At 40.3% G+C, this 25285-nt stretch overlaps 2 protein-coding genes across 4 annotated transcripts in view; both read right to left on the reverse strand.

The window, feature by feature from the left end:
- Positions 1-24879, reverse strand: part of LOC146504697 (tapasin-like) — a 30991-nt gene extending 6112 nt beyond the window's left edge. The window contains exons 1-9 of one of the 3 annotated variants that reach the window (XM_085184774.1): positions 24526-24879; positions 24231-24404; positions 23884-24159; positions 23404-23733; positions 15222-15569; positions 15053-15145; positions 14899-14918; positions 14735-14787; positions 7531-14346 (exon numbers count right to left, since the gene is read on the reverse strand). In XM_085184774.1, coding sequence (XP_085040900.1) covers positions 14773-14787; positions 14899-14918; positions 15053-15145; positions 15222-15569; positions 23404-23733; positions 23884-24159; positions 24231-24404; positions 24526-24571 — 1302 coding nt within the window. In that variant the 5' untranslated portion in view covers positions 24572-24879 and the 3' untranslated portion in view covers positions 7531-14346; positions 14735-14772. Of the gene's footprint in view, positions 1-7530; positions 14788-14898; positions 14919-15052; positions 15146-15221; positions 15570-23403; positions 23734-23883; positions 24160-24230; positions 24405-24525 lie in introns of those variants that run through there. The other 2 variants (XM_085184773.1, XM_085184772.1) reach the window with 2 other exon arrangements.
- LOC146504698 (tapasin-related protein-like) lies at positions 1318-5476 on the reverse strand. The gene is made up of 7 exons (XM_085184781.1): positions 5357-5476; positions 5064-5240; positions 4690-4965; positions 3331-3660; positions 2329-2664; positions 2176-2259; positions 1318-2006 (listed from the first exon to the last, which is right to left on the reverse strand). Exons 1-7 carry the CDS (start codon positions 5400-5402, stop codon positions 1975-1977), a joined length of 1281 nt encoding a protein of 426 aa, XP_085040907.1. The 5' UTR covers positions 5403-5476; the 3' UTR covers positions 1318-1974.
- Positions 24880-25285: the final 406 nt, after the last annotated feature.

The following is a 25285-nucleotide window of genomic DNA, read 5'->3' on the forward strand; positions in this document are numbered from 1 at the left end:
CTCGCGGAGTGATACGTACTGTGCTTCAACGTAATATTACCCTACTGTGTATAAGGACCATAAATGGCACCTGTTAAGAGACATGGTTACGACGAGGATTTCAAACTCAAGGCTGTCAGTCACGCAGTAGAACTTGGGAACAGAGCAGCTGTGAAATCTGTCTTTGTTATTATGCTCAGCGTCTGTTAGTTTACATTTTGACTGCACAATTGTGAGCTTTTTGTTATGCACAAAAACAACATTGTTTTCTTTTATTTATGGAGCATTATTATTTAATAAATGCTGATAATTTATTTTTGAGTAAATTTTATGTACATCTACGCTCTATGTTAATAAAAGTGCCTGTGTGACATCTGGGACACAGCTTTGACTAAGAACTCTCTTTTTGTTCTTACTTTATGGCTTTAAAAAAATATATCGAGATATATATCTTATATCGCCGTCCAGGTAAAAAATATCGAGATATGAATTTTGGGTCATATCGCCCAGCCCTAATAGAGAGGGAGTAGGGTGAAGACAGCAAAGAGAGAGAGCAAAAAGAAACAGGTAAGAGTGGACATGTAGTCACATTCACCAAAAATTATAAAGCTGTAGCTTCATTTTTTATCCACATTTATTAATGATGATTTCACGTATCTAAGTATTGGGTTGTACTGTTGTTGATTATTTGGAACACCAACCTGCTCTTATAGTAATTATAAGATTATATTTTTATCATTTTCCAACAAATACAATTCCAGGAATATGGAGAGAGACACACAGAGTCAGAGAGAACAGACTACAAATCTGTTCTCCAATCGTGAAATTGGGGTACATGATGCTTTGTGCTGAGTCTGCATAACAAAGGGAGCATTTGTATGAAGTCAAAAACATATAAAACAACTCTATTACAAGTTTGCTTCAAGTACAAGGTCTATGGAGTTGGCAGGGGGATTTTCCATTGTTTATACTATATAATGCTACTTTAAGTGCTTGATGACTCAGTGAGCTGGCTCTATGTGATTAAGAAACTGAAATAGTGCCTTTGAGCCTGAGCCTTTGCCTCAGTTTGGATCCATGCTAAAATGGGTGGATTAGATTGAAATCTCTCATAATTCACTCTGAATTACTCTTAGAAACAACAATAGGTCATCCAAGCAACTCATTTCCTTTTGAAGGTGACATTGTGATGTTAATCCATATGAGTTAAGGTTTGCAAGTGTAAAAAAGGTTGATGACATTTGCAAACAGCATGTTCCATTACTAATCAATGAAGCACTGCATGCATGACATTATGACTGGGAGCTGAACACCCCCCACCCCCCACCCCCTCCCAAAAGGTTTAAACCTAGAATTGCTCCAAACATCATCTAACTTGGTTTATTTTTCATCTGAGTGTTTAAATAAAAGCTTATAGTAAAGGTAGTGCATATTTTATTTATCACAGATTTTACATTGGGTGCCCTTCCTGATGCAACCCTCCTGTTTATCCAGCCTTGATAAACCAGCACTAGAAGTACACTAGCTTGGTTTGCATTACATTCCAGTCTGAAAGAGATCTTTCTGTTCCTGTTTGCTAACCTGAATCTACAGTGGATTCATTCTTTTCAGCATCCTTATTATATTTATTAATTTTACAGTAATCTTCATTTAGTAAACTGACATTCAGTTTCCAATATTCTGTTTTTATTCAGCTCTATATAGAACCTTGTCTCCCCAGTGTTTAGTCCAAAAAGTGTCTCGTGCATCAGAAGAATCAGTCCTGGCTCCTGAATCCACTGGCTCAGCAGCTGCTAACCCGTAATCTTCAGTAGTTTTAATGTTATTGCACTGTTTTACATTCATACATGCAGGAGTTTACACATCGACACAAATCTACCTTTCACTGATGTTTCCATGGGGACCCCAGAAAGGACAGTTTGCCAGCCAGCCTTGTGTGTTGAGAATGGGGCCACATCCTCTCGCTCTGATCCCAGTCCTCCAGTTTGTTTGTTTTTATATCGCCTTACCTGCTAACGTTCTCCATGCTGTGAAGAAAAACGACAATTACCCTCTAGAACATCAACGAGTTATGTCATAATGATCTTCATATTTGTACATGCTTTCATGTCAGTGACTCCCAAACAGCAAGCTCGTGTGACTGTATTTTTTCCTTGTGTGTGTGGTTTGATGTAGCAGCAGGTCTGTATCACTCACCTGAGTGCAGGTAGCGCCGCTTCACATACAACAGCAGGATCATAACAGAGCCCACAGCGAGGTACAACATCCAGTTTGTTGGCTCTGAAACAGAACACACATCAAGCTCTGCTGCTCCCAGATGCTAGCTCTTAGTATTACACTGAGACTCACCTTCCACAATCAGGGTGAAGCTCTTTGTGATGGGCACTTTCAGGGACTGATGGGAAACGCTGCATGTGAACCTTTTCCCAGAGTCCCTGAGCGAAGCCTGGAGGTAGAAGAAGCCCGACAACGAGAAGGTCATGTCCTGATTTTCTTTGTGGTCGGAAAGGAAGACCTTCTCCAGTGACCTGGGATGTGGAGCGTCCAACATGGCTGGATCCTGCTTGTAGCAAATTATCTCCACATCCCGAGGGTAGTAGCTGTTTGCCCCACACACAATCTTCCTCTTGTTACCCTCCACTAGTGAGAGACTGGGTCCCACATTGAGGGAGACATGGGGAGGCTCTGAGGAAAGCAGAGAGGGAAAAAAAAACATTACTTTAAAAGCTGAAACGAACAGTGGCTTTTCTGCTGACTTTCTATATTTCTGAGTTCTAAAACCACCTCCACACCATACGACTTTTATCACATAAGATGAGAATAAACACTTTAAGAGCCTGATTTGCTTTTTTTTTAAAAAAAGAAAAGAAAAAAAGACAATAAAAAAAAAGAGTTAAAAAAAATTTTTGTCAGCATTTACAAAGATACTTTTACACGCTATTTTGCCCTATTCAGGAAACATGGTTTTGCAGACATGTTTATGTGCAGCCCTCCAACAGCGTGTAGCCTGATGGCGATGACGCTATGCTGATAATGCTGAAAAGTGGGCGTGAACAGCAGAGTGAGTGACAGAAGGCATGCAACAGGAAACAGCAACGGACTGGTTCTACCACATATTTTTGACGTTGTTCCTGATAGCAGTAAACATCTCCAGCAAACTTTAAACAGTAATAATAAGAGTATTTATGGTTGTCACACTATGCTGTACACATCACAAACAGCTTTTTCACAGTCCACCTTAAACTCCATCCACTTAAACTCCATCAATAAATGTGGTTGAAAGCATATAAGCACAATTTAGTATTAGTACTTTTGTCCATGGCCTATGAACTCTCTGACTGTTTTCCTCACCTTCAATCTGCAGATTTATATCCACCCTGCCGAATAGTGGATTCACGGACACTGAACAAATGTAGGTCCCTTCACTGATCATTGTGGTGGAGGCCAGGGTGTAGGAGGCATCTCCGGCTGCAAAGGCACGTAGTCCAACACCACTTCCTTGGGTCTGTCCTGTGCGCCTGTTATAACTGAAGAGCTTGGTCCTCTCACCGTGGTGCTGCTTGTGCCACTCCACAGTGACCTTTGCACCCTTGTGGTCGACATCAAACTGGCAGTGGAGCTTTTGCTGGAACTTCAGGCGTGCTTTAACTGAGGGAGTCTGTGTTTTGATGACCATGGCGACTGTGAAAAAGTGTGACAAACATGAACACATGCGAGTTGTTAAGCACATTTCTCAATACAAGCGTCCAATAACAGTGTAGGAGTCATGAGAAAGGCCATCTTTCATTTGTGTATTGAAAGTTGAAGATCAACCCTAAGTGGTTCAACATTTCTTAAATCTGAAATGTGACACCTCTGGCAATCCCTAATTCTAGGCCAGTACGGCTGAAGATTCCTGGTTAGCTGGGTACATATACCACTAAGTTAACAAACCACCTGGGTACAGCCTACTGTGCATATAGCTTAACACAAGGATCCTTACCTCTTATCTGTGTACATGTGTTTATTTGTCTCATCCATGTAATCATTAACACCAACTGGCTGATATTAGTTACACAGACACAGGTTCCTGTTGCATGCATGCAATCTTCCTCATTAACTCTGTACCATTGTTCCACATGATAACACTTTCTTATCTTTAATTAACTTAAAAATTCCTGCACATGTTGAGGAAATCCAAAGCACCTGCCACAGATGCTCTTTGTTGTCATTAATGATGCATTCAACCACATCTTATAGGACAAATACACATTTGTTCTGGGACACACCCAACATGTGCATGCACTCTCAAACAAATACTAATATTTCTAGGTTATGTGCTGGTGTAATACATTTTGTAGATATGTAAATATGTCATCAAGGGAGACTGCTGATGTCTAACTTTGATTATAGTTCTTCATTTAATTATTAATCAGACTGACCAAATCAGTGTATTTTATGAGAAGAATTAAGTACATTTTTATTATTTCATTATTTTAATTATTTTATGAACATTTTATTATTTGTTTTAATGGATGGTTAGTCATTTGCAATCAAGTTAATTGTTTTATTTTCCTTCAGTCAAAGTTTGTTCCCATAATATTTATATTTTCTTCCTTTATGGGGTTCTGGCACAGCAATACTAACGACTAGTCATAACGCCAACGAAAAACAAACTTTTAAGACAAATATATTCAGTTTTAGTCTGAAATCCTCATATGTTCGGTTTACCTGTGGTGGTGAGCACCTCTCTATTAGGGATGGGGGGCCATTTGTGGTAGTCCGGCCGTCCTGGGGGAGGCTGGTCGAAGGGGTGCCTGAGGAAGCTGGTGATGGTGAAGAGGCCTCTGCTGTGTCTGAGGATGCAGGTAAACCAGTGGTTGTACTCCTGGGCACCGAGGACAGGCCAGCGGACATAACTGCCCTCTGTGCTGTATCTGTGCAGCTCACACTTCAGCTGCTCTGCCTCCACCCCCTCCACATACTGCAGTAGATCCAACTTTGATCCTAGAAGACAATAAAATAAACTCTAACACACTGTAGTTGTTGTTGTTGTTGTTGATGCTGTTTTCAGCCTTCTCGTCATGCAGGCTGCAGTAACTCACTGGTGATCTGGAAAGTGATGGCGTTTGGGTTAACAGGAGCATCTCCTTTTTGACCAAACTGAAGTATAGCCTCTCTGTGGATGAGCCGAGTCTCTGTGTGGTTGTCCTTATTCAAAAACACACGCTCATCAATGAAGTTGCAGGGCAGCCACTGGATCTGATGGACACTCCACACACCTGAATGACACACAAACACATAGAAAATCAAATAGTGTTAAGTTCATGTGGTAGCCTGTAGTGCCGATACTTGTTGCTGACCTACACACAAGCTGTAATCTGTGACAATAACTCACCTGCACTTAGAGACCAGTAAATAAATATCGTGAATATTAAACTCATGATTCTTCCCCGGTGCCCTCCACGGTCATACCCCTTGCTGCGCGATTGTCACAGGAAGTTTGTCGGGATACTTTCACTTTCACTCTGCGGGGGGGAGGGGGGGGGGAATGCTGTGCTGTGCAGAACAGGATAACGAGAAGAAGAAAATTTAAAAAAAAAAAAGTTTATCTAGAATATTTGCTATTAAATTGCGTTAATTTCCACGGATGACAGGTGGTGCTAATAATTTTATTGTCCTTCATTATGAGGATGACTGTGTGTCCTGTGTAAACTACTGTCTGTGCTATGTCATACATAAAAGCTGGATTTTTACGGATTCGTTTTCCCACAAAGATCTATTGTTAATTTGTTTTTGTCTTTTGTTTTCGGGGTTTTTTTTTTGGTGGGGGGTGTCTTTTTGTTTTGTTTTTTAACTGTATTAAACTTGCAGTACCGTTTCTGTCCTGAAGTGTCGCTGTGAAAACTGACCGCATGAAAATACCAGATCAATAGAGAGAAGTCCTGAAATTCAACACACGTCGTACAAGAGAACTTTTCCACCCAATTTTATTAATGAACAATAGCAATACAAACAGATGAGGCGCTTATCCACCAAACAAAAATAAATTATACAAAGGCTGAGTGTTTAGGAGACATATCAAATTCAATAAATATTAAAAATATTAAAAATATTAATTAACATGAAAAAAGCATAAGCATGAAAAAGTTCCTAAAGAAAAAAAGAGTCCTGATACCAAAGCCCCAAAACATATTCCATACTGTTTTATTGCATCCTGTTGGACTGTAACCAACTCCTGTGATTCCAGAAAGCCTGCAGTGATTCAGTGTGGAAAAAGCAGACAATCCACACTTTCTATATCATCTTCACAGAATACTCAGGTGGTCATATCCAAGTTAAACCAACTAAAGCCTGAATGATTATTTTGTTGGTAAATTCATTTACAATTTTGAATTTCTCTTCTTTCCCTTTGGGAGGAAGAGGAAGTGAAATATGTTTACTCCTTGTTACATGAACCTCCTCAGCCTCAAATTCCTTCAAAATAGAAGAAGATTAGACTTTCTGCAACTGAATGCTTCTAAAAACCTTTTGTACATTTATCATCACAAAAGTCAATAGCTGCTATGCAGAGCTGTCTGAGTCCAGGAGAAGTCTCAGAGTACACAATGTCTTCTTTATCCATCCATCTTGAAGGCAGTGGGATAAGTTTTTAATCTCATCTGAGAAGGATGGTTTGTCCAGTTTAACCTATGCAGCATTCTCTTTTCCAATGTCTCAAAGTGATTTAAGATATAGATAATGCAATTTTAATTCAGTAAACAATTTTTGTTATACAAAGAAAAGAAATGTGGTTAAAAATGTTGATTCCTTTGGTATAAATGCAACTGAATTTGGACTTTATGGATTGTGTGTTCAAGCTTCTTTCCAAATCCAAAGTACTGCAAAGTTTTCATTAGAAAAAGGTGTCTGACATCATCAAATGCACTACAAAAATATAAGAATACAATATATCCATGCTCTTGAATTAAATAGGCTTCCATCAGTACAATCTGACATCAGTCCAGTGTTATTACAACTGACCATCCGTTCTAAAATAGCTGTGAGCTGGTATGTCCCCGTATATTTCTTTAAAGCCATCATCAGGATCACTGAATTCAGATCCTCAGTTTTCAGCTCTGATTCACATAATCTTTGAAAGAGTCCTGAGTATACAGGATAACATCCTGAATCCAAAAGAGTAATCTGTGGAGCATAAACTGGAATAAAAAGTGACTACTTATTTGTTAGTACTTCAGAAAACTATTTGCCAACAGACTTGTGATTGACTTACACTGGATGTCTGAATCACTGATATCTAAATTAATAAAACATGACGAACTCTTCATACCTGATAAAAAGCCATCAAACTTTTGCCCTTTTGCAAACTAAAAAAGGGCCTCTCTTAAAAAGCCCTGAAATTTAATGACCCAAACAAAACTGTAATGTTTACCATAAATTTTAACAAAGAAAGATAAAATAAAATACAACACTTGTTCAAGTCAACCAGTTCACTAGCTGGTAACCCATCATTTTAAGCAGAGTTGTAATGCACTGCCTCACTGTCACACATGGAATGCAGGAGTTCACCAGCCCTCAGTCCGTCGATGTATCTGTGAAGACTCTGAAGGAAGACTCATTTAGCAGCTCACCTCTCTTATTCAGTCTGTGGCCACAACCTCTTCCTTTCTTCCTTTCAATTCAATTCAATTCCATTTTATTTGTACAACACCAAAACAACAGTCATCTCAAGGTGCTTGCCATTCCCTTTTTTGTTTTTATATCACCTTACCTGCACCAACTTTCTCCACACTGTGGAGGAAAAAAAAAACAATAATTACTAGAACTTCAACATCTCACATGTGATACAACCAAGTTCCAAAAGAGCTGGGACGATGTATGAAATCTGAATAAAAGCAGAATGTAATGCTTTACACATCTCATGATCCCATATCTTATTCACAAACATTGAAAACATATCAAATGTTAAAACCGATAAAATTGAAAATTTAAAGAAACACAAATAGTTCATTTTGATTTTAATGGCTTATTTATTGTGAGGGTCCCAGGGGGCTGGAGTCTGTCACACCTACTGCAAGGTGAGAGGCGGGGTACACCCCGGACAGGCTGCCTGTCTGTCACAGGGCTAACACAGAGAGACATACAACCTTTCATGGGTAATTTAGAATATCCACTTAACTCAACCCCAATAACTGTATGTCTTTGGACTGAGGATAGGCTCCAGATACCCCTGCAACCCTGATAAGGATAAATGTAAGAGAATGGGTGGATGGAATTTGATGGCAGTAACTCTATGGTGTAGAGCTGTGTATTGAGTGTATCAAACCCAAATGCAGAAATCAGGATTCGGGAGTGAACTGATAAGGCTGGGACACAAAGGAAAAAATCAGGAATGATGAGACCACAGGCTTTAAACCATACACAAGCACAGGAGACAAACAACGCCTAACACACAACATGAAGTACCTAAACATGGAATTACAAAGAGGAAAGGAACACAACCTAATAACCCAGAACAGAGCCCAGAGAAGTAAAACTAAGGCCTCAAACTAGAAACACTACACAATTATCAGTAAACTGACACAAAGGAGCAAGTGCCACAATACCGAAATGAGATTAGGTCTGATGCAAGAACACAACAGAGGCAGGAACGCATAATGAACTAAATGGATACAAAATAGACTAAAAACCCAGAAGGGAACTAGATCAGAAAAACAACTTTTTCCCCCATTAAACCTGTCCTGCCTCGCAGCTTTTCCAATCTGAATTATTAGCCGACTCCAATGTTGTGCCAAACATATTTCGCTTTTCCAAGATGAGCACCATAAAATCTCTATATGCTCCTCCTGTTTGTGTGTTTCTGTATTCGTTTCTGTATTCATTTCTATTAGTGTTATTTCAGTTATTATAGTGTAATATGACCATTTCTAAGCTAACAGGCAGGAGAGAGAAAAGCAAGTGGGAGAAAATAGGAGAAAATATCAAAGATAAAAGGATAGAGCACAAATAGAAAAGCACCACCTGCTGCACCTGTAGTCCCAGAACTGCCTGGAAGGTGGCAACTCCATAAACACTAATGCACCTCTAATCTATCAGAGATGCAGGCTTTTGAACTTCCCTGATAACAAGTCTGGGAACTTGTTTTTTCCAAAAAGAATTTCTCTGTCATGGTCAGTGGGAACACTAACACTCAGGTTGCCTCGGTGGCCACGCCCTTGGGTTGGGCCATCAGTATTGCACCTGTATTCCATCCCTGGCAATTACTCCAAAACTATTTCACTTACCGTGGATGGCTGCTCCACGCCAGTCCTTTATTCACTCTTAGTTAACTCTCTTAACCTCTGTTTTTATTCAAGTATTCTCTAACCCGTGTTAATATTACGCCCTTGTGCTCAGGTCACCATCCAGCAATTGAAGACATCTCCTGCCTGTTTTGCATTGAAGAGAACTCCCATAGTCTCCATCTCTCCCTCCTCGGATTTTCTCCCATGGACACCCTCCCCTCCGAGCTCCACGGTCTGACTCTGATTGTAACCCACAGCATTCTTAATCTGGTTTAGTTTTAACTCTCTGTTTTCCTGCACACAAATAATTGTTCCCTTTCTGTTGCAGCTTCCCACAGTCCCCATCACGGATTCTCAGGGCATTTCAGTTCCCGGTTTCCTCGACTTGAGTTATATTCTCGTTCCCCTGGTTGTTCCTGATCATTTATGTTAAAGAAATAAATCTGTACATAGTTCCTGTGAATTTTGTATCAAGTCTGCTTTTGGGTCCCTACTGAGTGTGAACCTTGGTTCATGACTTTCTCATTTTGACTCATCCGACCACAGAACATCTTTTTTCCTTTAGCTTCAGTCCATTTTTCATAAGCTTTGGTTAACACAATGGTTCCCAAACTTTTTTTGCTAGGCCCCCCTTTGTTTTACAAGAAAAGCTTTGGCACACCTATGTGATGTGGCACAGTGGTTGGGAAACACTGTATTATATTATACATTTCTTACATAAAGTGGCAAAAAATTAAGGTTTAATGCCATGTATATTCTTTACAATCCCTGTTTTGACTGGTGTGAATAAAGTATTTTGAAAGTGTCTTTTTCACTTGAGTGATAAATCAAGTTTGGTTGGCTGTTGGTTGTGGTCACGACACCAGTGGTGTCCACAGACTAGCAGACTCTCACATCTTCTGTGAACAGACAGAATACATCTCACAAGGAGACAACTGATAAAATCGGAATGGAGAAGGTAAGAGCAGGATTTATGTGAACTGTGGTTTTACTTTAAAAACACTGCAGCACTGATAACGGTTTGTTTTTGTTTGTTTTTTTCAAACATGACGTATATGTGTAAGCATATCATCCCTCTTATCATGAAATCTTGATGGTATCTGGTCATTGTTTATCCTGAGATTGATAGCCTTTGTCTGGTTTGTCTGTCATTTTTAATGGCTGTGTTTTTGCTCTGCTCTCTTTGTCACATGGCATTACTTCAAAGAATATGAAAAGCAAAGTCTGTTATATATTTTTTTAAATTAGTTTTCTTTCCTTTCCTCCCTTTTGCCTGTGGCACATCTTAGACAGCTTTAAATCTGCTTTAATGTGTTTGTCTCTCCTAAACATTTGTGCTCAAACCCTGGGCCCCACACACGCACACACTTTTATCCCTTAGGGCACCAGAGGCAGGCAGGCAGCACGCACACAAACCCACATCTCGTATCAATCGAAGTTAAGTCCAGTTTATCCCTGCAAATTGTCTCTGTGGACTCCATCCTATATGTTCCTCTTCATCAGTGCACATCACTGTGCTGATGGCTGACTTAAACAAGCAGAGAGGGTCAGCAAGTTTTACAAGCACCTTCTTTTTTTATTGTACTGAGTGCATGTCTGTAATGAGAGAGCTGGAACAGAGAGCATAAAACGAGAATGTGATGTGAAAGCAGATCATTTCTGGAGGTTGATAAGTTTTACAAGAAGCTTTGATGTAAATGAAAGTAAGTTACAAGACTTACTTTTCATAATGGCTTACGACAATGTTCAAAGATTACAAATACAGAGATTTTTATATGAAAAACAAAACTTACATTCCTCCCCTGTTGTATGTGGACATATAAATATGCATGTGTATGCACACAAATACATGTGAGTCCATGGAAAAGACCTCTGTCCACAATCAAAAAAATCATCAAGAGCTGCTGAATTTTCAAGTACTTGTTTCTTTTGTTTTGTTTTTTCGAAACCCAGAATTTGGAAGTCTTGGGTAAAAATGTGGATGTTCACACCAAAATGAGTATCTTGCATTGCGATGAGTCATTATAGTTCTGCAAGATGATGTTTGGATTGAATATTTCTTTCTTTAAATGAAATGGGTTTTTTAACACAACTCTTCTCCTCAGTCCTGCAGTTCATGAATGTCATTTAAACAACACTGTGCCATGAAACAGACTTTAACAATATAGATGATTTCTCACTAATTGAACTTTACTTACAAATATAGCTACCTCTTTCTCATGTAGTTATTAAGACTTTTTTTCCTTTACCTGACATACTGTATTTTCCGCACTATAAGGCGCACTTAAAATCCTTTAATTTTCTCAAAAATCAACAGCCCACATAGCAAGCTGGTCTGGCCCGGGTCTGGTATCAAGCCGGCACTGCTGGCTGACTTCTGGCATGATAAGGCGTATGTCATCCAGATATGGGCCAGGCCTGGTGTAGATGGCACTGTCTATGTGATGGCATGCCATATCTGGCTTGATTTTGGTTTGGGTTATGTGGCCCAGGGTCATAGAAAACAGGTCTGGCCCAGATCTGGCATCAAGCTGGCACTTCTGACTGACTGGTGTCATGGCGAAGTGTATGCCAACCAGATGTGGGCCAGGCCTGGCAATGATGGCACTATTTATGTTTCTATTTTCTTATTTTAGTTAGAAGACCCAAATGCCATGTTGCAATAGTACACTGCTATGATAGACAACATTTCAAATGCAGGTTTGACAGGTTTGTGAGTGTACACTTTATCCAAAACCTAGTCACCTACTCATGCTTATCACTGGGTGGCTGTAGCTCAGGAGGTAGAGCTGGTCACCTACTGATCGGAAGGTTAGTAGTGCGATTCCTGGCTCCTCCAGTCTGCAAGAGTGTGAATGTGTATGAATATACAGGGTGGGCCATTTATATGGATACACCGTAATAAAATGGGAATGGTTGGTGATATTAAAGTCCTGTTTGTGGCACATTAGTATATGTGAGGGGGCAAACTCCTCAAGATGGGTGATGACCATGGTGGCCATTTAGAAGTCGGCCATCTTGGATACAACTTTTGCTTTTTCAATAGGAAGAGGGCCATGTGACACATCAAACTTATTGGTAATGTCACAAGAAAAACAATGGTGTGCTTGGTTTCAAAAATTAATGCACAAGTCATGTATTTTATAAAGGAATGGCTCAGAGACCCCAATTGGGCTCCCATGAGCAAGATGAAAGCAGGAGATTCAAGTGGGGATGTGGCATGTGTGTGTTTAAGTCAATAGTATGTTACACTGCAAATAAAAAGTCAATTCTCATTTCACATTTTAGGTATTCAGCTTAAAAAAGTCCTTGTACAACATTCTGCTCATACAACTGAAAAGCAGAGGAACTTAGACATTAATAGTAAAGTTGTTGGGTTTTTTTTTTTTAAATAAACATGAAGACAACTTTTCTAAAGCAATGCTATAAGATCTGTAAGGTAAGTATGAGAGGAACATTGAAAAGCATCTACAAAACAATCACATAAATAAGCAAAAGTTAGATTTTCCCACAAAAGAATTTAGCAATTGCCCTCTCTTGTTCTTTCTTTTAAAAATTCTTTTAAAATGTGTTTAATTACATTTTTAAGAATACGTTTGGGTTCAATCCAAAAGTCCCAGCTGCAAAATGATGCAAAAACAGATACACAAATGTAAAAATTGTTTTCTGCAACAGAGTTAATCTGGTTTTCATGAACTATGATTGAACAAGTAAGAAAGCCAACATAGAAAATTGAAAAAACTGTCTATTTGCATTACAAGACTGCAGCAACTATTTAGCATTCAGCAGCACACATCAACCTGAGGAATCTGATGAAACACTCTCATTGTTGAGTTAGTGAGTGCTCCAAGTCCAAAATATTCAGAAAATACATTTTAATTCCAAAACATTTTATTATTTAACCATGTGCTGCCAAGATAGTGCAAAAACGTTTCATAATATAAACTCCATAAGCTATTAAGTTAGTGGCCGTCATTCTCATTTATTCCCATTATTCAACAGGTTTTCAGCAGTAGAATCGCTACAGATACACAGTATTTTATTCCAAGTGCCTGGTACACTTTTCTTGTAAATAACAAACACTCCAGTTATCTTCAGTGTTTTTAATCAAAACTATTCTGTAATTCCACAAAATCTAACAAAACATTTTCATTTCTTTATCGGGGCATGGATTTGAAAAACACACCTGAAGATCATGAACGTGTTCAAATTTGTTCAGAAAACCTTTCTCTGCAGCACTTTAAGTGGTCTAAAACACCACAAGGCACCTTTAAAATATGATTGCTGCATTATGAACATTGAGTGGTTGCTCCAGCTGTTCTTTACCACCCCTGATCCCAATTGATAAAATGGGTTTCGTTAAGACCAGTCTCTAAAAAGCAGTTCAGACCAAGCAACAGTCCTTCAAGAGTAAAAAAAGAAAAAAGAAAAAAGCTGCAGTTCCACTATTGGCCAATTAAGGTTTGCTAAAAAAAAGCAAATCAATCCCCATAGATTTCCATGTTAAAAAGCATGTTTACAGACTGGTATAGAAAAGTCTCCTCTATGGATAGTTTCGACCTTTCCTTCTCTTAATGTAATGTAATATGTGATATTTTTCTATAACTCATCTATTTGGACACAAGTAAGGCTTAAGTTAGGGATGTTATATTTGTAATATAATTGTCCGACAAATAATATAACCTGCTGTGTAGTTTGGCATGTTCAAAAAGTTTGTAAAAATACTGGAATTTCACTCTCCAGAACTGAAGCCCCCATTTAGCAGATACTTAATTTAATGAATGTTGCTTGCTAACCAAGTTAGCTAGCTAATATCTACAATCTACCCCATCATCAAATATTGTCTCTTACTGCTCCTAAAAGACAGCCTGGTATCATCCAAAATCCCAAGGCTTAGCCTTCAAAGTGGGGAATCCAGAAACTACTGGGTGAGATCACTGTGGCTACATCCATCTTTTACATACAGTCTGTGGGTTGCTCCAACCAACCTTAAGCCTGATAATAATAGGCTTAAGGTGTCTCTTAGTGTGTGATGATTCACATGAATAAACATGTGAATATAGCCATTGCCTAGCAGCAGTGCTGTCCTGCTAATTTGTTGTTCCTGGAGTAAAAGAAAAGGCATTTAGATTAATATTATAGTAAGAAGAAAACAGGAAAATGAATAGGACTCTCTCAGGATTCTAATAAACACAAGAACACACTGCCAAGCAAACCCAGTTAATTACAAATAGGAGGAAATGCACAGCAGGCATGTCTATTAGGACGGACTTAGGTTGTATGGACATGGTTTACTCTTGGCAAAGAAACCATATTTTACTACAAAACAATTAGACTTTCAGAGTCCATGAAATTAAACTTAAATCAGTGCAACACAAAAACAATCAGTTTCACAGAAACCCAAATACACCTAAAAACTAAAGTCAAGCATTTCAGCATTTCTAAAATTAAAAAAAAAGGGGGGGGGGGGGGGGTGCTGCTGCTGTTCTCACTGATGGGTGTGATGCTCTGCTCAGGCCATCAGCACTGCTCAGTATGGCTTCTTCTGCTCGTGACAGGCACAAAAACACACACATCATTGAAAACAAAGGTAATTAAATATCATTGTGACTGGTGTCATTACATCAAATGCATTTTTTAAATAATATAATCTTACCTCTACTGCCCTTTTCCTTGCTGTGGAGAAAATAAATGAGAATTACTCTTTAGGACATCAACACCTCATGTAACTCCACAAACAGCTAACACATGTAAACTGTATATGTTTCCAGGAGGCGCTGGTGGGTTTGCGGCCTGTTTATATCACTCACCTGAGTGCAGGTAGCGCAGCATTACAAACAGGATAACCAACAGTACGATCCCAATCAAACCAAGAACAATGTTAAACATCCAGCTCCCTGGCTCTGAAACAGATAACACACATGAGACTCTGCTGCTCCCTACTGATAGTTTACAGTATTACACTGAGACGTCTCTCACCTTCCACATTCAGAATGAAGCTCTTTTTGATGGGCACTTTCAGGGAGTGATGAGAGACACTGCAAGTAAACTGTTTGCCAGACTGCCTGAGCGAAGCCTTGAGGTAGAAGAAAGCTGACAGCGAGTAGGTCCTGTCCTGGTTATGTTTGTGGCTGGACAGCAGGATGTTATCCAGTACCTTGGGCAGAGGAGCACCAACCCTCTGGCCTGACGCTGCCGGGTCCTGCTCGTACCAAACTATCTCCACATCCAGGGGGTAATAGCTGTTTGCCTCACACACAACTTTCTGCTCCTGGCCCTCCAGCAGTGAGAAGGTGGGTCCCACATTGAGGGAGACACGAGGAGGCTCTTAGGAGAGAAAGAATGGAAAATGTAAAAAGTTATCCCAAATGTATGAATCCACAGCTTCTGTGTTCTAAGTGATGGAAACATTGAAAAAAATCACACGTGAATTTCATTAACCATCATGGAGGGATGGATGGATGGATGGATAATTGTTATTAATCTCTGTCTCTCTTCCACAGCATGTCGTCTATCCTGTCTTCCTTCCCTCACCCCAACCGGTTGCAGCACATGGCCGCCCCTCCCTGAGCCTGGTTCTGCAGGTTGTTTCTTCCTGTTAAAAGGGAGTTCTTCCTCCCCACTGTCACCAAGTGCAGCTTGAACTGACTGTTGCTGTGAATATAACTGACACAGGAAGCCACTGCTTTAATTTCAAGCTAACAATATAACAAATGAATGAGAACAATGTGTAACTCAGTTGGAGTTAGAGAAGAATAACTCAGTGATTATATGTTGTAGTAGCCAAGAGGTGTGGTCTCTGTGAAGGAGCAATGAAGGATAAACTGGGGGGGCTGGATAGATAGGGCTGTCATAAGGAAAAGTGTTTGTGATCGCTGATGATGATATGAACTGGAGACATTTGAAATTTCTGAATGTAAAAGTTGACAGTAAGACACAACTACATCATGAGCCACATAGAGCCCACTTTGATCTTAAGCGAGCTGGACCAGTTAAATTACCATTTCTATCAGTGTAAATGAGTTTAACTAACTAATTTCAACAATACATCTCTGTTGTTCTACATGAGACATACAACATACTGCTGTAGTAAACTACATTAAACTTTTTTGGCTCAAATTATTTTTTAAAAAAAGTGTAACATTACAGAAAACTCTGGTAGCTCCTTACCTGTAGTGTCCTATAATTATAAGGCAGAAAGTTAAATTTCCTATTTTTATTATTTATTTTACTCTAGAAGCAGACAGTAAAAATGCAGTAACTTTTCTGTCATTTAATTGTTTATTTGCTACTTTATTGTTGTAGCATGAATGGCTGTGGGGGAGTTCTCTATCAGCAGGACAACTATAACATTTATAAAAATACACTTTTAACTGTATTTTTTAAAACTCGTGCTCTTCTTCACATTTCCAGTGGGCCGATTAGAGTCTTTGCCGTGCTGACCTTATGTCAAACAACGCTAGGCAATGTTTGGATGAAGTCAGGACCTAGAAGGGCAGGTAGTATGCTGCCTGAGCATGAAGCACTGAAAGGAGCTGGTGTGTCAGCTGTGAAGAGCATGAAATGAAAGCAGATGAAATCTCAGCTGAAGCTCATTAAAAGTTCTCAGGGTCCACTGTCCATCAAGTGCCCATTATCCCTAACTAAAGGGAACCCATTAAACTAATTTCCAGCCCCATTTGTTTCATTCTTGCTGTACAGTAGAGCAGCTTTACATAATGCACAGTACAAAATGTAACATTACATCTTTTGCTTGGTGTTCACTCGCTCGCTCGCTCGCTCTGTGGTATAGTATCGCTTCCTGTTCCTGCTCAAACACAGTGGTGTTTCTGAGTAGCTTATTTGCTTAGCAGTTTAATTAACAACTTTTAAATACATTATTTTTTCACAGTATAATCTTCACGTGCTTCATCCAAAGCACACTTTCTGTGTACTCACTACCTAATTTATAGTATTCACTCACTGTCTCTGTACTGTTTCGCTAGCTTAGCTCGTAGCCGACCCGTTAGCACCATGGCTACTTCACCTGTCCCTTCTGCACTTTCTTGCTCATTGTGTCAGATGTTTAGTTACTCCTCGGCCTCCTTTAGCAGTAATGATATCTGTAACAAATGTAGCATATTTGCAGCTCTGGAGGCCAGGATTACTGAATTGGAGACTCGGCTTTGCACCCTGCTCTCACCCTTAGCTAGCCAGGCCCCTGTAGCTGGTGCAGCCGAAGATAGCGTAGGCCCCGCTAGCTGTTCCCCGGCAGACCCCAAGCAGCTGGGGAAAGGCTGGGTAACGGTGAGAAGGAAGCGTAGTCCTAAACAGAAGCCCCGGGTACACCACCAACCCATTCATGTGTCTAACCGTTTTTCCCCACTCGGTGACACACCCGCCGGGGGTCAAACTCTGGTAATTGGTGACTCTGTTCTCAGACATGTGAAGCTAGAGACACCGGCAACCATAGTCAATTGTCTTCCAGGGGCCAGAGCAGGCGACATTGAAGGAAATTTAAAACTGCTGGCTAAGGGTAAACGTAAATTCAATAAAATCATAATTCACGTCGGCAGTAATGACACCCGGTTACGCCAATCGGAGGTCACTAAAATCAATATTGAATCGGTGTGTAACTTTGCCAAAACAATGTCGGACTCTGTAGTTTTCTCTGGTCCCCTCCCCAATCAGACCAGGAGTGACATGTTTAGCCGCATGTTCTCCTTAAATTGCTGGCTGTCTGAGTGGTGTCCCAGAAACGATGTGGGCTTTATAGATAATTGGCAAACCTTCTGGAGGAAACCTGGTCTTGTTAGGAGAGATGGCATCCATCCCACTTTGGATGGAGCAGCTCTCATTTCTAGAAATATCGACAAATTTATTAAACCCCTCAAAACATGACTATCCAGAGTTGGGACCAGGAAGCAGAGTTGCAGTCTTACACGCCTCTCTGCAGCTTCTCTCCTCCTGCTACCCCCCCAAAAACCCATCTCCATAGAGACTGTGTCTGCTTCCAAAAAGACAAAAAACAAACTAAAAACCAGCAACAAACAACTTAAACAATCACAAAGAAAGAACAATACAGTATCCACATCTGAACCAAAGAGTAAAACAGTGAAATGTGGATTATTAAATATTAGGTCTCTCTCCTCCAAGTCTCTGTTAGTACATGACTTAATAATTGATCAACAAATTGATTTACTCTGCCTTACAGAAACCTGGTTGCAGCAGGATGATTATGTTAGTTTAAATGAATCAACACCCCCGAGTCATTCTAACTACCAGAAATCTCGAAGCACAGGTCGAGGGGGTGGTGTGGCAGCAATTTTTCACACCAGTCTATTAATTAATGAAAGACCAAGACAGACTTTTAATTCATTTGAAAGCCTGATGCTTAGCATTGTCCACCCCAGCTGTGAAACTCAGAAACCAGTCTTACTTGTTATCATCTATCGTCCACCTGGGCCTTACACAGAGTTTCTGTCTGATTTCTCAGACTTTATATCTAATTTAGTTCTGAGCTCAGATAAAATAATTATTGTGGGTGATTTTAACATCCATGTAGATGCTAAAAATGACAGCCTCAACATGGCATTTAATCTGTTGTTAGACTCAATTGGTTTCTCTCAAAATGTAAAAGAACCCACCCACCACTTTAATCACACTCTAGATCTTGTTTTAACATATGGCATAGAAACTGAACATTTAACAGTGTTTCCTGAAAACCCTCTCCTGTCTGATCATTTCTTGATAACATTTACATTTACAATAATTGATTACGCAGCAGTGGAGAGTGGACTTTATCAAAGTAGATGTCTTTCTGAAAGCGCTGTAACTAAGTTTAAGAATATAATCCAGCCACTGTTATCATCGTCAATGCCCTGTACCAACACAGAGCAGAGCAGCTATCTGAACGCTACCCCAACAGAGGTCGATTATCTTGTTAATAATTTCACCTCCTCACTACGTACGACTCTGGATACTGTAGCTCCAGTGAAAACTAAGGTCTCTAATCAGAAGTACCTGACTCCGTGGTATAATTCTCAAACACGTACCCTAAAGCAGATGACTCGTAATCTGGAGAGGAAATGGCGTGTCACAAATTTAGAGGATCATCATTTAGCCTGGAGAAATAGTTTGTTGCTTTATAAGAAAGCCCTCCGCAAAGCCAGAACAGCTTACTACTCATCACTGATTGAAGAAAATAAGAACAACCCCAGGTTTCTCTTCAGCACTGTAGCCAGGCTGACAAAAAGTCAGAGCTCTGTTGAGCCAACCATCCCTTTAACGTTAACTAGTGATGACTTCATGAACTTCTTCACAAATAAAATTTTTATCATTAGAGAAAAAATTACCAATAATCATCCCACAGATGTAATATTATCTACAGCTACTCTTAGTTTCATTGATGTTAAGTTAGACTCTTTTTTTCCAATCGATCTTTCTGAGTTAACTTCAATAATTACTTCCTCCAAACCATCAACGTGTCTTTTAGACCCCATTCCTACAAAACTGCTCAAAGAAGTCCTGCCATTGATTAATTCTTCGATCTTATATATGATCAACCTATCTCTAATAATCGGCTATGTACCACAGGCCTTCAAGGTGGCTGCAGTTAAACCTTTACTCAAAAAGCCATCTCTAGACCCAGCAGTCTTAGCTAATTATAGGCCAATCTCCAACCTTCCTTTCATATCAAAAATCCTTGAAAGAGTAGTTGTCAAACAGCTAACAGATCATCTGCAGAGGAATGGTTTATTTGAAGAGTTTCAGTCAGGTTTCAGAGTTCATCACAGCACAGAAACAGCTTTATTGAAGGTTACAAATGATCTTCTTATGGCAGGGGTGGCCAACCAGTCAGAGACCAAGAGCCACTTTTTTTTACTGTGTTACCGTAAAGAGCCACATCATACGCATAGGCACACATGGACATCACCCATCCTTTCCTCGCTCTCTCTCTCTCTCTCTCTCTCACACACACACACACACACACACACACACAATACACACATCTCTGCTCAGCCAGATTTATTGTAAATGTCACACACCAACACGATAATGACAGAAATGGACTCCTACAGTACTAAAACCACAGGCCAGTCATTTTCAACAATGAACATTGTGTGCACTGTCTCACACACACAAACTCTCAGTTCAACCAAGTCCACAAACAAAAATATAATAATCTACAATAGCATTTACTTTTACAATGCATGTTGTTTAGTGGGACTTCTGGCATTCCTTGCCTTGAACAATCCTCTTCAAATCCGGCTTGTATTCCGTTGTTGCCACTCGGAGAAATTCTTTCACATGAGTGTCAGTCAGAACAGATCACACAATCGTTTGACACAGACCGTGCAAATATTGCCAACTGAGGCTTGTCTTGTATATCACAACTCTCATCCAATGCGACACTAAAATACTCACATGCTTGAAGGTCAGAGTGCAACTGTGATTCAATAGCCGTGTTAATGTCCGATATTCTGTGTTCAACAGTGTGGCGGGACAGTTGGACGTCTGATACCATGCGTTTTAATTTGTCGTTTTCAGGAGACAAGATTTCAACAACGTCACTGAGGCATTTTTTAACAAACTCCCCTTCATTGTATGGCCTTTTAGCCCGTGCAATGTTCCAAGCCAGCTGATAGGATGCGAGCGTTATGGTCTCTGACCGCTTCGTAAATTTTTGGAAAAACTGTATCTGCTTTTCTGCCTGACTTTTCAAAGTGGCCAACTCGTGCTTGCGAAGTTCAGTCCCTTTTGGAAATTCCTGGTCGATGTTAGCATGGAGTGAGCTGAAGTGGCGCTGAAGATTTGAAGCTTTGAAATGCGCTAATGACGTCTGACATATAAGGCAGAATGGCTTGCCATTGCGTTCAACAAAAAAATATAAACTCTCCCACTCTGTTAAAAACGTCCTGTGTTCATCTTCATATTTTCTTTTTGCTGTGCATTTTTTTCCTGCCATTTTAAGGGCGAACTTGCTCCTACTGGGAAACTTTGCGGTATTTTCATCTCACACACATGCGCATTTGATGAAAATACCGTATTGAACTCAAGCGAAGCGAACGCGCACATTTTAAAACAACAACATAAAAAAAACCCAAAACACAAACACAAACTTTGATATGAACGTAAGAGCCGCATGAAACCAGACAAAGAGCCGCATGCGGCTCGAGAGCCGCGGGTTGGCCACCCCTGTCTTATGGCCTCTGACAGTGGACTCATCTCTGTGCTTGTCCTTCTTGACCTTAGTGCAGCATTCGATACTGTTGACCATAATATTCTATTAGAGCGATTAGAACATGCTGTAGGTATTACAGGTATTGCACTGCAGTGGTTTGTATCATATCTATCTAATAGACTCCAATTTGTGCATGTAAATGGAGAGTCCTCTTCACACACTGAGGTTAATTATGGAGTTCCACAGGGTTCGGTGCTAGGACCAATTCTGTTTACATTATACATGCTTCCCCTAGGCAGCATCATTAGAAGACATAGCATACATTTTCACTGCTATGCAGATGACACCCAGCTCTATCTGTCCATGAAGCCAGATAACACACACCAATTAGTTAAACTGCAGGAATGTCTTAAAGACATAAAGACTTGGATGGCCACTAACTTTCTGCTTCTTAACTCAGATAAAACTGAGGTCATTGTACTCGGCACTGAAAAGCTTAGAAATATGGTATCTAACCAGATTCTTACTCTGGATGGCATTACCTTGGCCTCCAGTAACACTGTGAGGAACCTTGGAGTCATTTTTGACCAGGATATGTCCTTCAACGCACATATTAAACAAATATGTAAGACTGCGTTCTTCCATTTGCGCAACATCTCTAAAATTAGAAATATCCTGTCTCAGAGTGACGCTGAAAAACTAGTTCATGCATTTATTACTTCCAGGCTAGACTACTGCAATTCATTATTATCAGGATGTCCAAAAAACTCACTGAAAAGCCTTCAGTTAATCCAAAATGCTGCAGCAAGAGTACTGACAGGGACTAGAAGGAGAGAGCATATTTCTCCTGTTTTGGCTTCCCTTCATTGGCTTCCTGTTAAATCCAGAATTGAATTCAAAATCCTGCTCCTCACATACAAGGTCTTAAATAATCAGGCCCCATCTTATCTTAATGACCTTGTAGTACCATATCACCCTATTAGAGCACTTCGCTCCCGCTCTGCAGGCCTACTTGTTGTTCCTAGAGTATTTAAAAGTAGAATGGGAGGGAGAGCCTTCAGTTTTCAGGCCCCTCTTCTGTGGAACCAGCTTCCAGTTTGGATTCAGGAGACAGACACTATCTCTACTTTTAAGATTAGGCTTAAAACCTTCCTTTTTGCTAAAGCATATAGTTAGGGCTGGACCAGGTGACCCTGAATCCTCCCTTAGTTATGCTGCAATAGATGTAGGCTGCCGGGGGATTCCCATGATGCATTGAGTTTTTCCTTTCCAGTCACCTTTCTCACTCACTATGTATTAACAGACCTCTCTGTATTGAATCGTATCTGTTATTAATCTCTGTCTCTCTTCCACAGCATGTCTTTATCCTGTCTTCCTTCTCTCACCCCAACCGGTCGCAGCAGATGGCCGCCCCTCCCTGAGCCTGGTTCTGCCGGAGGTTTCTTCCTGTTAAAAGGGAGTTTTTCCTTCCCACTGTCGCCAAAGTGCTTGCTCATAGGGGGTCATATGATTGTTGGGCTTTTCTCTGTATCTATGAAGCGCCTTGAGGCGACATTTGTTGTGATTTGGCGCTATATAAATAAAATTGAATTGAATTGAATTGAAAATAATCTTGATTTAACTTCTACTGGGTCTTGAAATTGCTCTTCAGTGCTAACTCCTCCCCCTTTACACCAAGTTTCTTCTGATTGATTGGACCTTATGAACAAAAGATTAAAACAGTGGATGGGTGGGGCTTCTCTCCTTACAACTACATTAGGGATATCCACTCTCACTGACTTCATACAGATCTAAGAGTAGAAAAACTGTTTAAAGTCTAGATATGGATACTTGTTATTATCATAATCTGAAAATCTGACCATGTTTAATATGGAACAGTATCAGTATGACAGAAAAACTAAAAAAACAGAATCAGTCCCCTTTATAATCGATTTTTCAGTTTAACTAATGTAACAGGCAGAATTAATATTAGCACTTTGTGTCATCTGATTTCCTCACCTTCGATGTGCAGATTTATGTCCACACTGCCAAACAGTGGATTCACTGACACTGAACAAATGTAGGTCCCTTCACTGCTCATCTTAGACAGGGGGAGGGTGTAGGTGGCATCGCCAGTCGCCAGAGCCTTCAGCCCAACGCCGCTCCCCTGGGTGTGCCCGGTGCGGCTGGTGTAGCTGAAGAGTTTATTCCTCTCTCCCCGGTGCTGCCAGTGCCACTCCACAGCGATGTTGGCACCCTTGTGGTCAACGTCAAACTGGCAGTGGAGCTTTTGCTGGGACATCAGGCCTGCTTTCACTGAAGGAGTCTTTGTTTTGATGGCCATGGCGACTGTGGAAACAGATCTGGTGACTGTCTGCACAAATTTCTAAAAACAAGTGGCCCACCGTGTCCCATAACTACACATGCATCATCAACAATAAGTATCTCATATAATAGATATATTTTTCTGATTCTGAAATCCTCATATGTTGAGTTTACCTGTGGTGGTGAGTACCTCTCTGTCAGGGATGGGGGGCCATTTGCGGTAGTCCTGCTCTCCTGGGGGAGGCTGGTCAGAGGGGTGCCTGAGGAAACCAGTGACTGTAAAGAGGCCCCTGCTGTGTCTGAGGGTACAGAGGAACCAGCGGTTGTACTCTTGGGCGCCCATGACAGGCCAGCGGACATAAATGCCCTCTGTGCTGTATCTGCGTAGCTCACACTCCAGCTGCTCTTCCTCCACCCCCTCCACATACCGCCTCAGGTCCAACTTTGATCCTAGAATGGGACACATGCAGTCAAATCAAATGTCTTTCAGCCTTCTCCTCATGCAGCCTGCAGTAACTCACCAGTGATTAATAAAGTGATGGCGTTTGGGTTAACAGGAGCATCTCCTTTCTGACCAAATTGCAGCATAGCCTCTCTGTGGATGAGTCGAGTCTCAGTGTTCCCCTCATTATTAGTAAACACATGTTCGTCAGTGAACTGACAGGGCAGCCACTGGTTCTGGATACTCAACACACCTAAATCACACAGACATATGCACAAAATCATCATTAAGCGTATGATTCCATTCATGCAGTCGAGTGTAGCGTCCACACTAGCTCTAAAAACGCGGTGACAAAGCCTTGCACAATAACTCACCTGCACTTAGATACAAGTAAATAAGGATATTTAAGATTAAACCCATGATTCTTCATTGGTGACCCGCAGAAAATCCCCTTTAGTTCGGTTGCCGCTCGAAGTTTCTCCGGATACTTTCACTTTCATTTTCAAGAAAAAAAAAACTGGCTTTGCAGACGCTCCGACCACGTGACAAGCAGCACACAAAGTAAGAGGGAAAATATGAAATTATAATAATATTCGCCGTTAAATTGCACTAGTTTCAACGTTAGATTGTTAAAGGGACCCCTAGTTATTGTTTTGTTTAGTAGTAATCTGGCTGTGTCCAGTGCGCACTACTGTGTGACAAGTTACTCACAAAATATCCATAATCATGCCCACAGTTGTATTTCTACAGAGGCTTCTCCACATGTCTCAACGAGTCAACTGTAGGTTATGCTTCCATTTTTTTACGCCATCAAACTCGTAGTACTGTCTTTGACCTGAGGTGTTGCTGTGAGTGCACCAGAGCGCATCCACAGCCACAGCACAGGAGGGTTTTTTTGTTTTTGTTTTTTTACAAAAAACTTTATTCATGAACAATAGCACAAGAAACAGACAAGAAACTTCGAGTATTCATCAAATAAAAATCATGTGTAAAAACTGTGTGTTTAAGAAGCTAAAACAAAGTTATAAACTATCAGAAAGCAGGAACTTGTCTCAAATTAATTTAAAATGGCCAGGTAAAGCAACTTCTGTATTTATTTTTATTTAATGTTAATAACTGTACAGTGCTCTGTTT

This window comes from Neolamprologus multifasciatus, chromosome 14, assembly GCF_963576455.1.
Source record: "Neolamprologus multifasciatus chromosome 14, fNeoMul1.2, whole genome shotgun sequence".
Classification (NCBI taxonomy): Eukaryota; Metazoa; Chordata; class Actinopteri; order Cichliformes; family Cichlidae; genus Neolamprologus; species Neolamprologus multifasciatus.